A 15,304-nucleotide genomic window follows, 5' to 3' on the forward strand; every position below is an offset into this window, starting at 1 on the left:
TTTGAAATAGCTTAGGAGGGAAAAAAAGAACAGAGAATGAAAAACAGCAGGCAAAGCCTATGTGACCTATGGGAAACCATTAAGCAGACAAAGTTTTGCATTATACAATTTCCAGAGGGAGAAAAGATGAAGAAAGGCACAGTAATCTTACTTATTAAAATAATAACCAAAAACCTCCCAAGCCTTGGGAGAAATATGAACATCCATATCCACAAAGCCCAAAGTCTGCATTAGATTCAACGTAAAGATGTCCTCTTTAAGACACATTATAATCATATTACCAAAAGTCAAAGACAAATAGATAATTCTAAAAGTAGCAAGAGAAAAGCATCAAATCATAGCTATAGGAATTCATTAGAATATGAACAGATTTCTCAGCAGAAACCATGCAGGCCAGGAGAGAATGGAATCACCTATTCAAAGTTCTAAAAGAAAAAGAAACTGCTAGCCAAGAACATTCTATCTAGTAAAGCTATTCTTTGGAAATTAAGGAGAAAAATGTCTTTTACAGACAAGCAAAAGCTGAGGGAATTAATCACCACTATAATGACTTTACCAAAAATACTTAATGGAGTGCTTTAACTGGAAATAAAAGGATATTCATTATTACTATGAAATCCTATGAAAATATAAAACTTACTTGTAGAGGTAAATTTATAATCAAATTCAGAATACTTAATTATTGTAATGGTGTTATATAACCTTTCAAATCTCTAGGATGATGAGTAAAAGTCAAAATCGTCAATGATAACCACAGCCACAATATGTTGTTAGAGAACATGTAATATAAAAAGACATAAATTAAGGTAACATAATTACAAATTGTGGGAGGAGAGTAAAATTCTAGAATATTTGCATGCAACCAAGCTTAAGTTGTTATCAGTTTAAAATAGTGTCCTATAAGATTTTTTAAATATAAGCCCCATGGTAACCAAAGAGAAAAAATTACAGCAGATAAACAAATGAGAAATAGAAAAGAATCAAAACTTATCACTATATAAAACCACCAAACCACAAAGATAAACAAGAAGAGAAGAAAGAAACAGATTTCTACAAAATAACCAGAAAATAATGAATAAAATGAAAGGAGTAGGTCCTGATTTGTCAATAATAGCATTAAATATAAATGGATTAAATTCTCAAAATAGGTAGAGTGGATGAGTAGATTAAAAAATAAGACCAAATTATATGCTGCCTGCAAGAGACTCACATCACCTGTAAGAATACCCATAGACTGAGAAAGTAAAGGAATGGAAGAAAAATATTCCATGCAAATAGAAACCAAAAGAGACCAGCAGTAGCTATAACTGTATCAGATAAAATAGACTTTAATTTGAAAACTGAAAAAATCGATAATGATGGTCATCATACAATGATAAAGGGATCTATTTAGAAAAAGGATAAAATACTTGTAAATAATATTCACCCAAAACTAGACCTCCCAATATATAAAGCAAATATTATTAGATGTATAGAAATAGATAGACTGCAGTACAATAATAAGAAGGGATTTTAACCCCTTACTTTCAGTAATGGACAGATCATTCAGACAGAAACTGAAAAAAGAAACATCATATTTAAATGGAACTCTAGATCAAATAAACCTAAAACATATTTTGCAGAAAATTCTACTCAATAATTACAAAATATACATTTTCCAATCAGCACATGGAATGTTCTCCAGGATACATCATATGTTAGGCCACAAAACAAGTCTCAACAATTTTGTAAAAATCAAAATCATATTAACTATCTTTTCCAGCTACAATGGAATAAAACTAGAATTCAACAACAAAATGAACTTTGGAAACTATACAAAGACAGGAAAACTAATCATACCTTTGAAGAACAGAATAAGCCGATGATGAAATTAAAAATAATATTTAAATATTCCTTGAGACAAATAAAGATAGAGACACAAACTACCAAAACGTATGGGTTACAGCAAAAGCAATTCTAAGAAAGAAGGTTATAGCAATAAATGCCTACATCAAAATATTAGAAAGATCTCAAACAACCTAATGTTATACTTCAAGGAATTAGAAAACACAGGAAGAAACTAAACCCAAAATTAGTACAAGGAAGTAAATGATAAAGATCAGAGCAGACTTACATGAAATAGAGACTAAACAATACCAAAGACAACAAAGCAAAAAGTTGTTTTTTTTTTTAAAAAAAAAAAAAAGATAAAATTGACAAACAATAGCTGGACTAAGGATAAAAAGATAGAAGATTCAAATAACATGAGAGATGAAAAAGGAGATATTATGAATGGTTGCACAGAAATACAAAGGATCATAAAAGACCATTATGAACAACCATATACTGGAAAACCTAGAAGAAATAGATAAATTTCTGGACACAGAAAACCTACTAAAATTGAAGAAATAGAAAATCTGAACAGATTGAATCAGTAATAAAATGTCTCCCACCAAAGAACAACCCAGAACCTGATGGCTTCACTACTAAATTCTAGCAAACATTTAATAAATGTTATCTGTCACGCAGAGCTAAAAAAATTGATCTCATGGAAATAGGGAATAGAATGATAGATACTAGAGGCTGTGAAGGGTGAGTGGGTGGGAAGGGAATTTAAAGGGAGGCTGAATACATTCTGTGCATATAACAAACTCACATGTACCCCATAAATATGTAAAATATTTCGCTCATTAAATAAATAAATAATACCAGTCCTTTTAAAAAAATGAGATTACATCAAACTAAAAAGCTTCACAACAAAGGGAACAACTGGATGAAGAGACAATCTACAGGATCGGAGGCAATGTTTGAAAACTGTGTGTCTAATAAGGGGTCAATACCCAGAATACATAAGAAACTCAAAACAACTCATTTTCAAGAAAACAAATAATCAAATTTGAAAACGGACAGAAAACCTCAATAGATATTTCTCAGAAAAAGACAGAAAAACGACCAATAAATAGAATATGAAAAGAATTCTCAGCATCATTAATCATCAGGGAAATGCAAATTAAAACCACAGTGAGATATCATCTCATACTTATCAGAATGCCTATTATCAAAAAGCCAAAGTTAACAAATGCTGGTTCAGATGCGGATAAATGGGAATACTTATATACTATTGATAGAAATGTAAATTAGCACAATCATACAGAACAGTATGGAGGTTCCTCAAAAAGTTGAAAATAGAACTACCAAATGATTCATCAATCCCACTTCTGAGTATCAAAGAGATACAAATTCAATCTCTGTCAAAGAGATTTTTGCATTCCCATGTTTATTGCAGAACTATTTACAATAGCCAAGATATGGAATCAACCTAAGTGTCCATCAATGGATGAGTGGATAAAGAAAATGTGGTAATATACATGGAATAGAATTCTTTTTTATTTAACTATAAAAAGAATAAAAGTCTATCATTTGTGACAGTATGGATGAATCTGGAAGATATTAAATGAAATAAGCCAGACACAGGAAAACAAATACTATACCATCTTACTCGTTTGGAAAATTTTCAAAAGTCTATGTTATATAAGTACAGTATAGAATAGTGGTTAACAGAGGCTGTGGAGGATAGCACGGATGGTGTGTGTGTAGAAACTGGTCAATGGGTATGAAATTACAGACAGATTGGAGGAATAAATTCTGCTTTTCTATTACACAGTATAGTTAACAATATTATATTATTTCAAAATAACTAGAAGAGAGAATTTCAAATGTTCTTATTACAAAGAAAAGATAATTTTTTGAGATAACAAATAATTACCCTGATTTAATCATTACACAATGTATACATGTATTTAACATCACATCACATAATATCCCATAAATATGTACAATTATGTGTCAACTGAAAATAAAATAAAACTTTTTAAAAACCAAGCACAGTATCAAGATCCATGGTCTTTCTTAAGTAGATGAAGACATCCATTCTTGTCTTGAAATATTATTTACCACAACAACTATATCTTTGTACCAAATTGAACTCAGAAGCCTTATCTATAAAACAGCTGTCTTTATTCTGTTACATTATGCCACAATATTAAAAAATTCTTAAAAGAAAAAACCCTGAAATATATATATATGACTGATTCTTTTTGATTATTAGATTAACCTTGATACTTTATGCTATTTTAATTTTAATACTGAATTGTTTTGGAAATAATATAAATGAAGAATAGAATATTATTCAGTTAATATAATCAAAGGAACAATATAAATAAAAATTTATATCTGATCTGTGTGGTTTATTGATGTGTCAAAAGAGAAAATTGATTATAACTAATATCTCTATTTTGTATCTTTCAGCAGAATAATCAAACCAATTGTCCAAGAAGACAATTTCAATTCTATGGAGGCTAGTTTTCTCCCAGTCTCCTAGAAGGCACAGAGTTCTCTTGTTAAGACTTAACTTTAGCCACTGTAAACATTGCTACAAGATTTCAAGTCTGAGACTAAATTATCCCATTCAGTTCTTTACAGCATTAGTCAGTGAAAAACAGCCAATCTTCACTCCTAATATAGATCCAGTCACTATTATACAATGTATTAGAATAAGGAATAATATCCCACATGAAAACATCAGACAAAAATAAACAGCAGATTAAAGTCATTACAATGTTTAAATTGCACTGAAATCTTCATACACAATAAAGATCAAAATGAGAGAAAAAGTTCTTACCATTGGCAGGCAAGCAGCCTGAACTGAAACATATATCATCAATAGCAATGACTTCATCCTGTTCATAAGTTGAAACCATTTGACCTTGAAAAACAACCTGCACAAGAAAAACAAAACAAAACAAAAACAAAAGCAAGGAACATCACTGTCTCACAGTGTTATAAAAGAGAGCCTGCAACAGGAAACATGTCACTCTCTAGAAGCACTTGGGTGACCATGCCAATTCCAGGTGCAAAGAAATCAACGCAAACATTCTCAAAAACAAAGAAATGTAGGGTCATCACTGTATCTCAAATGTCTGGCATAGAATAGGTAATATGATAGTGAAATGCAGCAATACTCACCTGGATTTTTCCCTACAACCATCTCCTATGTTCAGTTCTTATGTGTTCATACTGTTTTGCATTTACCTGCTTTTGTATCCATGCTCCATCTTGAGCTCCAGTTCTTGGCATTTTGCAATTGTGTCCCATCTTCCCTTTGGTTCTCTAAATCTTTTTTTTTTTTTTTTTTTTTTTTTGAGACGGAGTCTTGCTCTTTCGTCCAGGCCAGAGTGCAGTGGCATGATCTGGGCTCACTGCAAGCTCTGCCTCCCACGTTCATGCCATTCTCCTGCCTCAGCCTCCCAAGTAGCTGGGACTACAGGCGCCCGCCACCGTGCCTTGCTAATTTTTTGTATTTTTAGTAGAGACAGGGTTTCACCGTGTTAGCCAGGATGGTCTCGATCTCCTGACCTTGTGATCTGCCCGCCTCGGCCTCCCAAAGTGCTGGGATTATAGGCGTGAGCCACCACACCTGGCCGGTTCTCTAAATCTTATCCACTCTTGCCTTAGATGTCATCCTCATGCTATCCTATTGCACATTTTCTGCCATTATCTAAACATTGACTGGAAATTACTTTTCTGTGACTTGTCAAAATGACTGAACGTGGCCTGGCACAGTGCCTCACACCTGTAATCCCGGCACTTTGGGAGTCTGAGGCGGGTGAATCACTTGAGGTCAGGAGTTCTAGACGAGCCTGGCAAACATGGTGAAATCCCATCTCTACTAAAAATACAAAAAAATTAGCTGGGAGTGGTGGCAGGCACCTATAATCCCACATACTCAGGAGGCTAAGACAGGAGAATTGTTTGAACCAGGGAGGCGGAGGTTGCAGTGAGCAGAGATCACGCCACTACACTCCAGCCCAGGTGACAGAGCAAGACTTGTTCTTAAAAAAAAAAAAAGAAGAAGAAGAAATGACTGAATGTGACATTATGATGTGGAGACCACCCAAGACACCACTAAGAAAAGATACTGTGGTATGATTGATCTGAGAAACTTAAAAAGAAGCCACTTTCCGATTTTCTAATTACCTAAATTGATATAAAATCGGCATGTTGATGGCAGACATTATTCCATCCTTATTAATGAATATCACTGATGTTGGAGGCTTTGTTCATGGATGTGATGAACACATGTGCATTATTCAACCTTGTTTACAACATAAACATTTTATTTTTCAAGAAATCAGCCCAGATTTTTAGGTTTACAATTTATCTGGATGCAGCAAAACATAACAGATCGTTTTTCTATGGTAAATTATTTCATCCCTGTATAATATGCTGTACCAATATATTTCCTTTCAAGCCATATGCTATTAAAAGTCCACTCAGAAACATCCACAACCTACAGAAAAATCTGTCAATAGGTAGCCCTAAAAAAGTCATATTTTCTTTATACAAAAATAAGTGTAACTACTTAGAAAATAGAACCATTTTGCAAAGGCCTGGCAAAGATTATTGTGTAGAGATAGTTTTATACAAAGGCAGTATAACATAGTGATTAAAAGTATGGCTAGAATCTGAATCCAAGATATAGCTAGGATCTGAAACCAAGTAGTTTGATTCAAAATATATTTTGTCAAAAAATATATATTTTATATCATATATGTAGTTATATAATATATATTATACAATTTATATCATATATCATGTATGATATAATAATATATGTTATACCATTTATGTTATAATAATTTAGATTATAATTAAATATAGATTATAATTAAAACATTATAATATAGATATATAATGTTATATTATAACATAATATAAATTAATATATATTATATAGATAGATACAGATATTTTTAATCAAACTACTTGGAGAGATATATAATATATATTATATATTAATATTATATATTATATATTAATATTATATATTAATAAATTTGTAATATATAAATATGTTATAGATATAGCTCCAAGTAGATATATAATATATTATAAATTTATTCTATATGTATCCAAGTTGGATACATAGTACACATATTATAAAATATATATTATATATGTGATATAATCTATATATTATAGAATATACATTATACATATACGTATAATATACCTATATCATTATATACATATATGTATATATAGTGTATGTATTGTATATATTTTGCATATGTATATATGTATATATACATAAAATTATGTATTACATATACAGATTATATATAATATATAATATACATATTATATTATATATTTTATATATTATTATATATTATATAATAATATAATATGTTATATATATTTTATATAATATGCATGTATTAATTACATTACATAAATTATATAATATGTAATTATATTATATATTATAATATATAATATATGTATAACATACAAACCCAAGTTGGTTATATATAATATATAATTACATATATTATGTATATCCAAGTAGTTTGATTCAAAATATCTATTTATAATATAGATGTATAAATTATATATTTATTACATATTATATATATTTTGAATATATATATGTATATCAAATCAAACTATTTGGATTCAGTTCCTTGCTATACCACTTAATAGCAAGAGGACCTTGGAGAACTTATTTAACATCTCTGTACCTCAGTTTTCTTCTTTGTACAATTGTAATGATAAAATGATAACCTACGTGATAAGGAAAAATGAGTTGCGAACATGTAAAACAGCACCTGGTATATAGTTAGTATTAAATAATGTTAGTTATTGTTATTGTAACATAGTTATTAAAATATTTAAGCTGTTATATGAATTGCGTGTTTGTAGGTAAAAATCTATTCTTTACAAATCAACATTTTATTCTTTCTGAAAGCTTTTTCATAGAGATAGTCCCTAGCTGTTGCTGAGTTAAGGATACGCCTGCAGTCACCATGTTTTAAAAAAGAAGCAGAAATAAGTGTTAACTATATCACATGTCTCTTGTTTTTTTTCTCCACACTCCTCACCAAAAAAAACACCATTCATCTTCAAGGTTGATAAATCAGAAACTTACATTACAAATGTTAATCTCTCTCCTGAACCCTCCTCCCCAATTTCCACAGCCTGCTGGACATTTTCACTCAGATGACACAAGTCATTTATAATTCACAACACTTTGTCCTTTCTCCTTGGATTGGAGCTCTCATCTCACTCTCACTTCCTGACAGTGGTACCAGAAGAATGCTGCTCTCCAGTGCTCAAAACTCCAAACTGATCTTGAGAGTCCCTTTCTCCTCCATTCTCATTTCCAAAGAGACAAGCTCCATTAATCCCTATTTTCCTTTCATTCTTATTTCCTCTCCCATCTCCTCACCCTTGACTACTGAAGTAGCTTTTAAATTACCTTCTTGCCTTAATCCTCTCCTCATTAGAGTTTGTAATAGATATTATATGTTTATTTGATTCTGTTAAATTACATGTTAACTTGGTATAACTGATGAAACGTTATTGTGAAAATTTGCTGCCATTTGAGTCCACTAGCTTAGCAGGAAGGAACATTTTTCTTAGGGAAATAACTATTTCTCTAAGTGGAAGGAAATTTACTAATGGGTCTATGTGGCTATAAAACACAAGACCCATCAGGCATAATTAAACAGTCTAGCTAAACAGATTTAAATGAAAAGAGTTGACAAGGATTTGGGTTAGAATCTGGAAAATTAGCTAAAGAAAGTGGAACCCCAGGATGATTAAAAAAAAGATTAAAAAAAGGCAGGGCATGGTGGCTAACACCTATAATCCCAACACTTTGGGAGGCCAAGACGAGCAGATCACCTGAGGTCAGCAGTTCGAGACTAGCCTGGGCAACATGGCAAAACCCCATCTCAATTAAAAATACAAAAATTAGCCAGGTGTGGTGGTACACAGCTGTAATCCCAGCTACTTGGGAGGCTGAGGCAGGAGAATTGCTTGAACCCGGGAGGCAGAGGTTGCAATCTGAGATGGTGTCACTGTATGCCAACCTGGGTGACAGAGTGAGACTCCATCTTGGAAAAAAAAAATATATATATGTTCTATGGAGGGCCCTGGTCAGAGCTGTGTTGGTGTATGGTATTTTTATTTTTACGAAAAGTAGTATCTAACATTCTTTGTTTTCTCCAAAACATCAGCAAGATTATTTTCCAAACACCCACCTTATTTTATGGTAGTTTTATTTTTAGGAAAAGTAGTATCTAACATTCTTTGTTTTCTCCAAAACATCAGCAAGATTATTTTCCAAACACCCACCTCATTTTAATAACGTTGAAGAATATATATATATATATATATATATATATAAAAGGAGCAAAGCAGCAAAATAAAAGTGGATCATAGGAGAGATCATGGAGTTCCGACACCACAGAAGTCAGGTACGGACTGCACTAATCCGACAGTGAACACGAAACAAATTCCTTTCACCCCAAACATTTTAAGAGAAGATGGATGACCTCTGAATAGAGGTAAGTGGTCAGCACTCAAACCACTTGATTTAAATGTTAGAGGAAATGGTGATGACAGATGGATAATACTATCTGGATGGCATTGATACAGGAGCTAGAAAGAAATTATTTAGGCAGATAGTGAGGGTAAAAGAGTCCTTGGCAAGGCTTCCCTTCTACCAAAAAGCAGCCCAATAAATTATTTTTTCTAACAAATAGCAGCCTGAAAAATCAAGCTGTAAACATAGATAAGCAAGCTGGAAGCTTGCACGGGTGAATGCCAGCAGTTGTGCCAATAAAAAAAGGCTATCTGGGGGCCAGGCATATCCAATATAGAAGCTCCGTCTTCCCTTTTATTACCACATGTACAGTAAAGAAATGGGCAACATGGTACCAGTCAGAGAACCCATTTGCATAATAAAATATTAGTGTGGGAAAGGCCAGCTTTTTGTGCCCTATGCAAACAGCACACCTACCCCTAATCAGTTTTTTGTGCCTTATGCAAATAACACACCTAGTCTAACCAATGTTTAGTGCCCTACGTAAATCAGACACCGCTTCCTCAAGCTCATCTATAAAACCCCCTGCATTTCGCCATGGACCGGAAACCCATTCAGGACCCCTCTGTCTGCAGGAGAGAGCTCTTCTCTTACTTTCACCTATTAAACCTCCATTCTTAACCTCACTCCTTGTGTGTTCACGTCTTTGATTTCCTTGGCCTGAAACAATGAACCTCAGGTATAGCCCCAGACAACGAAGCTGCTTCAGTGTGAGTATAAACACTAAAATCACTTACGGTTATATGTATTATGTAAGAGTTTTCTTAATTAGTAGTATACATTCCATTTATTTCCCAAGCAAACATTTGAGACACCAAATGATGAGAGTAATTATTTCCTCATCATGTGTTATCATAAATATTATTGAATTAAAAGGGAAAATACCTCAGATAATGATTTTGAAGAGTGAGGGTAGAATTTTAAAAGATTAAAATTAACAATTTTTAATGCAAAGCTCATCTTTTGTCTTTGTTAATAAATTCTATTCTTTCTAAATAGGAGGCTGCTGAGAACTCTTCAGCATTTCTCAATGAAATATCAAAGAAATGAAAAGTAAATAATAGCATGTTAAAAATGCTTCAGTATCTTTTTATACTTAAGGCACTGATTGTTAATTTAGTTTAACAATCCAGACATTCAACATGAAAATTATAGTCAGTGATATACTCAGTAGTAAGGTATAGTATTTATTCCTTCTTACCCATAAAACTGTTACATGAGCTTCTTTCAAGAACAACAACAAAAAGGAATGAAAGTGTTACCGAAAAGCAGTACCGATCCAGACTCCAAGAAAGAATTGAGAGAATGTCCATAAAGTGAAAGCAAGTTTGTTAAGAAAGTAGAGGGATAAAAGAATGGCCACTCAGTAGACAGAGCAGGGTGTTCCCGAAAGTAAGAGGAGGAACATGTCCACCCTAGGTACAATACTTATTTATATACAGGATAAAAAAAGATCATGGGGAGATGTGCTCTCCTACAATCTTTTGTGATAAAGGATTAATTTTCTTAATTACTGTATTTTGCAAGAATCGACATTATTATCTTTAAAGCAAAATTAGGAATGATTTTGTTCTCAAGGTATTGGGATACCAGGACACTTCCAAGTCCAGGTCTGTTTAGTAAATGTTATCAATCTGGTCCCTTACCAGTAAACATCTAGAGGCTAGGAATACCTAGCTTTCTGGAAATGCAACATAGCAGGCTCATTTTCCTAGCCCTCACTCAAGATGGAGTCACTCTGGTACCAGTGCTTCTGACAAAAGGTTTCACCTGAATTGGGGGCTACATTTCTACTGTATGTTTAGTTTGTTTTATTCTTTGTCTCCTTGAACATTTTAGGACAACAGTAAAATTAATCGCTTATGTCTGCAATTTTTTTAAAATGTGATTGCAATTAATCAGCAGCATGCAATGCCTAAAATTGTTGTTTTACCCAGCACAGCAGACAAAAGAATATTTAATGAGTCATACAGCACAGATTGGGCCAAACTAGAGGTTGGGCTCTTTTTTCTCCTATGTATTCTAAATCCCTGTAATGCTTTCACATAATAAAAAAAAAATTATTATGGCTCAGTGACTTAGTAATTGAGATCTGAAATCAAACTACCCTAGAGTCTAAGGCGGTATGGGATTTAGTAGGTTATTTAACTCTAAAGATTGTAATTCTCAGTGAACTATGGAGTAATCATCTTTCTACCTTAGAGGATTTTTGTGAAGGGTCAATAAAATTTTCTATCCAAAGAAGTAAAACATAGTGCCTTACACATAGTAAGTGCTAAAGAAATTTTAGTTGTTATTATTCCTTAAATATCTTCAGAAACTCTCTGAAATGATTCCGTCTTTCTAAGTAGATAAATAGCAATCCTTGTGTATGCAGCAGCATTCCCTCAGAAATTAACCTGCTTCAATTTCATTAAAAGAGAGACCTAGTGATTCACAGATGGAGGTGATAAAGCCCCCAGGTGAAAGTCAGCTGCAGAGGCTTTCGCCAAAGCCCACGCTAAGCTGGGATGCAGCTGGGAGCAAAATCTCCTATTTGGACATTTTTAAAGGAAAGATACACGGCTTTTAAACTATTAGAAGTCAGCATGGAAAGGAAACGGCAGACAATGAAATAATTCTCAGAGGCTTGTAAGTTCTTGAGGCAGCAGATACTGTCTGGAGACTCTGATTACAGAATTCCCTCGAATAAGCCCCTCACAAAATCTTTTCAGGAGTGAGATACTAGATGGTGGCAGGCTGTATTACAAGCACAGCACTTCTCTGTGGCCCACCAAACAAAAGCAAATGAACATCTGCTCACTTGCTGTCAGGATAGAACTAAAGCATACCTGCAATCTGAAAAAGCTGGTGTAGCCGAAGGATCCCGAGAGAGTCGTATGGTCTCCTAATTGTTGCAAAGCCTTTAAGGTAAACGCACTGTTTTCACATCAGCAATAACGTATTTTGGGATATAAAATTAACATATTGCACATGCACCTGCTTTAGTTGAAGCCACTGGTACCTTTAGAGCACTCAAGTGACTAACCTTGCTGCCTCAGCTACAGCCGAATCACCCTGGATATTACATATTCTGGAGTTTTACATTTTTTATTGATCTACTGCACATATTTAATCATCAGAACTCAGGATGTATCACTCGAGAATAGGAAGCTGAGCAAAACAAGGACGTTATTTTGAAAGGTTTGACCTACAAGATACAGCAAGTTCCAACTCTACTCAACACTCTAATCTCTTATGCGTCTAATAGAGACCTTGACCGAAAGACATAGACAGGTCTAAGAAGGCCACAAAGCTTGGCAAAAGTAGTTTAAGACTCCCATACCATCAGCTCTGTTTCAAAATTGAAAAAGATGTGTAAATAATTATGGAGTCGACCCATAGATAAGATTCTCATCTCACTTATTAAATCTCTACAAGAACGGAGAGAGATGGAACTTCAGCAAGATCATCCTTCAGAGTCTACTCGATGTGACTCAATCCCCATAAACACAATCTTAGCCTGGTTTTGTTGCTTTTGTTGTCATTGTTGAGACAACAAGCAGACACAGGGGATTAAGAAGAGAAGTGTAAGAAATAAAATAACTTCTCCAGCGGTTAATAACACTTGAGCATCCATAGCAAATTAAATACATTATTGATGCTCAGGGGGTACTCATTCTGCATACCACAACCCTTGAAAGCCACAGATGTCTTCAGGGCCCAGGGACACATAGTATCCCCTCCCCACACCTATCAATCATCTTCCCTTAACATGGTGTAGGGAAACTTCCCTTCATTGTACCTACCACATCCAAGAGCCCCAAATTAATATTTCTTAAGTGAATGAATGAATGATTTGTTGATAGAAAGACTTAAGTGCCTGATAGGTTAAGATGCCTTTCCAACCACCCACACCCCCAACACTGATATTTGACTTCAATAGAGTACAGTCTCAGTCTCTGGTTAGTGTTTCCAATGGGAGTTTCTCTGAAGTCGTGCCATATAGTTGTCATTTAACCATCTGCTAACGGATTTTTTGTAGCCTTCTTTTGATCCTCATTAAGTTTATTGAAGCCTGAAAATTCCAAATTACAGTGATTTATGACCAATCAATTAAGAAACTATGCCATTCTTATATCTTATAATTCAACTTTTACAGTGAAGATCCTGTTCATTTAGCCATTATTTTCCTCTTAGCCACTCAAAAGAATCAGAGGTAAAATTCAATCCAATTTAATCCCTATATTTAAGCAAGTGCTAAATCTACCATATAACAAATGATTTGATTTATATCAAATTTACAAAATTGATTATTACATCATTCTAATAACAGATGATTTAAAAAAACCTACTTGGGTTAAATTGACTCACAGAGCAGGATTAGAAAGTTTTAAGGAATAAAATGCTTTAAAATCTCATGTTTAACAGGAAAATTTTGTTTGATTGTCCCAATTGTTAAAATAGGCAATACTTCTTCAAGAACTGGTAATAATCATTAGATTACATTTCGACCATACATAAGTTTTATTAGGCTGCATAAATAAGTTTGTGTTTAATAGGCTTGCATTGTCCTTAATTCTCTAAATTACTTTAGAAAATAAAGGCTGTGTTAAGTTTATCTATGAAATGAATATGACAATTATTCTACTTTAACAGCATTTGGAATAAGTATTTAAACAATCTCCTTCCTCATTACCCAGTATTCCCTTCTCTCAAAAGCATGAGAAAAGTCTGGAAGGAAAAATAAATGAAAAGAAAGAGGAAGTTGGAGCAGTAAGAAAAGTAGACAGGAAAATGGAGGGGGTTCAAGAAATTAGGAGAAAATTAAAAGGTTATATTTTACTGATATATTAGTATGTCTTAAAATATACCAACTTTAGTTTCAATACATAAAATTCAAAACCTTGTTGTAAAAGTGTCTTTTAGGGTGACTAGCCGTCCCAAATTGCCTGAGATGTCCACTTTCAGCATTTTAAAGTCCTGGGAAATCCCTCAGTCCCTGGCAAACTGGGACAGTTGCCTTACTTTTAGTTCATCTGGTGTTAAAGATCTGTATCTTATTTTTCTTCAAGGCCATAGTTAGAGAATAGAACACACATACCTGAAATCTCTGTGAACTCTGGATTTTGATGACATTTCTCTCCCACTGATTTGGGAGTGCAGCTGTGTTTTGCCATAAATGCTGAATAGGACCTCCACATGCAGTTTGAAGCCCAACCATTAATTTGCCACTCACTTGGCTGGAGAAGTAATAAAATGTAATCTGTGAAAGACAATTAGTACCCAAACAATTATGATAAAGAAGTCCCCAAATGTGACAAAATATTTAAAATGCTGTGTGCTTTCAAATACCTGGCAGTCATGTTGATCATTTGTTGGAAGGAAAACTCTGCTTCTTAAACTTGAGGAAATAGAATCCACTCTGGAAACCAGTGAGAGGAAGTGAGCTATCAGAAAGAAGAGAGAGGGTACAAAAAAAAAAAATAGAAAGAATGAATAAGACCTACTATTTGATAGCACAACGGGGTGACTATAGTCAATAATAATCTCACTGTACATTCAAAAATAACTAAAAGAGTGAGATTGGATTGTTTGTAACATAAAAGATCAATGCTTAGGGGATGGGTACCCCATTCTCCATGATGTGATTATTATGCATTGGATACCTGTATCAAAACATCTCATGTATCCCATAAATATACACATCTACTATGTACCTACAAAACTTAAAAAAAAAACAAAGTGTTACATTCAGAGTGATCACTGGCAAATTTAAGATGCCAAGTGATAATTCAGGCCCATATCCTCAATAGATTAATAATTTTTTTTTGTTTAAAGAACAAATAATTTAACCACATCATTTACTTTTGCAAACCATCTGATATTTTTACT

At 33.4% G+C, this 15,304-nt stretch overlaps 1 protein-coding gene across 1 annotated transcript in view; it reads right to left on the reverse strand.

The window, feature by feature from the left end:
* MALRD1 (MAM and LDL receptor class A domain containing 1) overlaps window positions 1–15,304 on the reverse strand; it is a 682,931-nt gene that overhangs the window by 621,838 nt on the left and 45,789 nt on the right. Inside the window, exons 3-5 of the mRNA XM_012499583.2 lie at window positions 14,765–14,859; window positions 14,514–14,675; window positions 4,661–4,757 (exon numbers count right to left, since the gene is read on the reverse strand). Coding sequence (XP_012355037.2) covers window positions 4,661–4,757; window positions 14,514–14,675; window positions 14,765–14,859 — 354 coding nt within the window. The remainder of the gene's footprint in view (window positions 1–4,660; window positions 4,758–14,513; window positions 14,676–14,764; window positions 14,860–15,304) is intronic.

Source organism: Nomascus leucogenys, chromosome 9 (assembly GCF_006542625.1).
Source record: "Nomascus leucogenys isolate Asia chromosome 9, Asia_NLE_v1, whole genome shotgun sequence".
Classification (NCBI taxonomy): domain Eukaryota; kingdom Metazoa; phylum Chordata; class Mammalia; order Primates; family Hylobatidae; genus Nomascus; species Nomascus leucogenys.